The sequence below is a fragment of the Pyrgilauda ruficollis genome, unplaced genomic scaffold (genome assembly GCF_017590135.1).
Source record: "Pyrgilauda ruficollis isolate IOZ18807 unplaced genomic scaffold, ASM1759013v1 scaffold21, whole genome shotgun sequence".
Classification (NCBI taxonomy): domain Eukaryota; kingdom Metazoa; phylum Chordata; class Aves; order Passeriformes; family Passeridae; genus Pyrgilauda; species Pyrgilauda ruficollis.
This window is the reverse complement of record NW_024520318.1, coordinates 559,145-562,088: the sequence shown is the minus strand read 5'-3', so window position 1 is coordinate 562,088 and position 2,944 is coordinate 559,145. Positions and strand designations below refer to the sequence as shown.

General features: G+C 46.6%; 1 protein-coding gene across 1 annotated transcript; it reads right to left on the bottom strand.

The window, feature by feature from the left end:
- Positions 1–1,150: 1,150 nt before the first annotated feature.
- On the bottom strand, positions 1,151–2,944 carry P2RY1 (purinergic receptor P2Y1). The gene has a single exon (XM_041467813.1). The coding sequence runs from the start codon at positions 2,704–2,706 to the stop codon at positions 1,615–1,617; it is 1,092 nt and encodes a 363-aa protein (XP_041323747.1). The 5' UTR covers positions 2,707–2,944; the 3' UTR covers positions 1,151–1,614.

The following is a 2,944-nucleotide window of genomic DNA, read 5'->3' as shown; positions in this document are numbered from 1 at the left end:
TTACATATCAGCAGTGAATAGTCAGGGTGGAATTGAGTTTATTATAAAGGTGTTCTGTTAGAAGACACAGTATTACAGTGATTGAAACATGCTCTTCAATTTTCCATTAATGCCCAATTCTGAATATGACCACAGAGAACCACGCTTTACAAACTTTACATTTAGCATTCTAATAAATAAGTTCAATAAATAGGGACTCTGCAGAGGAAGCCGTACATATGAACAGAAGCTGCTTAACAATGTTGTCAAAAAATAACTAGAGCTACTCTCATTTGTAACCAATCACTGGAATTGGTAAGTAAAATATAAATATTTTACTCTTATGATGCAGACCAGAGGAACAAAGATCTGTTAAAAATCACCCTTAGGATTACATCAAACTTAATTTTGTACACTAAATTCATTATTCAGAGCATGCTTTTATACCGCTTTTAGCACAAAATATTTTCAGATACATTTATTAAAAATATGAGAAACGAGTGACACTGCCCATGTAGAATTTCATCTGTGCCTGAGCACTAGCTCTTGTGTTACACAATGTTGCAGTTTGGCTAATTTTGGATGAACTATCCCACATTTGGAGAAGATCTATAGTAAAGGGCCAGATTTAGTCTGTAGTATATTGCAACATCTTGTTAATACATTAATTCATTTGTCATAGTACAAAAAATTTAATTCCCCCCAATTACTGTTATATGTATAATATATATATATAAAATCCATGTATATGATCCATTTTAATAGCCACCGTTCTTGGCACACGTGTTGTGTGCAAAGCCTGCAGGAGCAGAACCTTTCTGGCAGCCAAGGCAGGTCCGTGGAGCGCGTGTTCCCTGCCGGCCTCGAGGCCCAGCTGCTCCCAGCGCGCCCACCCCGGCGTGGCCCCGCACAGCCCCGCGCCCGGCAGCGCCCGCGCGCCCGGCAGCGCCCGGGGACAGCTCCCGTGCCCCGGGGAGCCCCGGCTGCCAACGGGGCCAGCTCTGCCACGAACAACCATCGCATTCCCAAAGCACAACCATGCACACACCAGTAAAGCCTACCTTGAGTAAAACACCGGCACTGAAAGAGGACTGAACCATAAATGCCACCAAACTATCAAGTAATTATCAGCACTAGAAGTAGATGAAAAAAATACTAAAACGGAAAATGGTAACTGCATCATGGCTTTGATTTAAATCCTTGCGTACAACAGCGAGTGAGCAGAAAGCCTGGTCTGTGACTGAGCCTCAGAAGACAAGATACTGCTCTTATTTTTATTTCCTATTTTTAAGACAGGCTGACTGAGAACATTTTCAAACGTGGGAGACTAAGTCATTAAACCAGATGCACTTGGATTGCTCTCCTCCTTTAGGGGATTTACTTCATTTTACTTTATCTGACAGAAGTCAGAAATAAATGAAACTACTGGAGGAAAGCTGAATTTTGACGCATTATTTTCCATTAGAATTCTTCCACTGACTTTGTTAAGCTTTTCCTAAGACCAGAAAATGAGGCTTTATCTAAAAAAGAATTTGAGACTGGCAGATTTTCCCCACACACTTGTAAGCCCTACAGTCTCCTACTGCCTCAAAGCGGAGGATTTTTTCGAACCGTTCCCAAATCTTCTGCATTTGTTCACAAACTGGTATCTCCGTTCTGTTTATACTCTGATAAAATATTGAGAGTCATGTCCTCACTTTTGGACTGCACATTGTGTTCGCTCCTTCTGGATGATTTCCTGGTGGCCCTGGAAAGCTTCCTTCGGAAGGTGTCACCTGCCAGGAAGTAAAGGATGGGGTCAACGCAGCTGTTGAGGCTGGCCAGGCCCCTCGTCACTTGGTAAGTGGCATAAACCTTATCGTTGAAGGCACACATATCTGGGGTTTGAAAATCCACCCTGGCCCTTAGATTTAAGGTCTTCATCACGTGGAAGGGAAGGTAAGACACTGCAAAGACCGTCAACACAATAATGACCAGGTAAATGGATTTTCTCCTGAGAGGAGAATTGTCCAAATCCTTGTAAATCAAAGCTTTCACGATGAGCCCATAGCAACCAAGAATCACTATGAAGGGGATGCAGAACATCAGCACGGTGGTGCACATGCTATAAATGAAGTAACTTCTCAGGTAATCGTCGGCCGTCGTGTCGTAGCACGTCGTGGTTTTATTTTTCCTTATCCCTGTTCCCGAGTAGAAGAGTATCGGAGAAATCGCGGCCACCACGAGGACCCAGACCAGGCTGCTGATGTACACCGCGTTCTTCTTCTTCAGCCTCCCCAGCGACTTCAGGGGGTGCACCACCCCCGTGTACCTGTGCACGCTGATGCAGGTCAGGAACAGGATGCTGCCGTACAGGTTCACGTGGAAGATGAACCTCTGCAGCTTGCACATGATGTCTCCGAAGATCCAGTCTGTTTTGTTGAAGTAGTAAAAGATGAGGGCGGGCAGAGTCAAGACATACAGGAAATCGGCTAGTGCCAAGTTGAACATGTAAACCGAGATGCCGCTCCAAGGCCTCATGTGGAAGACAAACATCCAGATAGCCACACTGTTGCCCAAAAACCCAGTGATGAAGACCAGAATGTAGACTGTGGGCAGGTAATAGAACTGGAAGCCGGTTTTGGTCAGGGAGCACTTGGTGGTGACGTTTCCCGCAGACCAGCCGCTGCTGGATAACAGGTTGGGCTCAGTTCCGTTCAGAGCAGCAGAGAGAAGGACTTCGGTCATGATCCTTCCCCCAGAGTCACATAGGGCTGAGGCGAAGCAACGAAGTCTCTACAGGCACAGAAACGCATCTAAAAACATAAGAGAGCAAAGCAAGCCTAGCTGGAAGGTGAGCCCTGCCCTGCTTTTCCTCGGAGGTTTCCAAGCGGCGGTACCGGGCCCCGCTCCGCTCCCCGCCCCGCTCCCGGGGAGCCGCGCACGCCGCCGCCACCGCGTGCTGGCCCGGCCGGAGCGGGGACAG

What these genes read in the sequence shown, in the direction of transcription:
- P2RY1 (XM_041467813.1), bottom strand. Translation starts at nt 2,706, where the DNA reads ATGACCGAAGTCCTTCTCTCTGCTGCTCTGAACGGAACTGAGCCCAAC.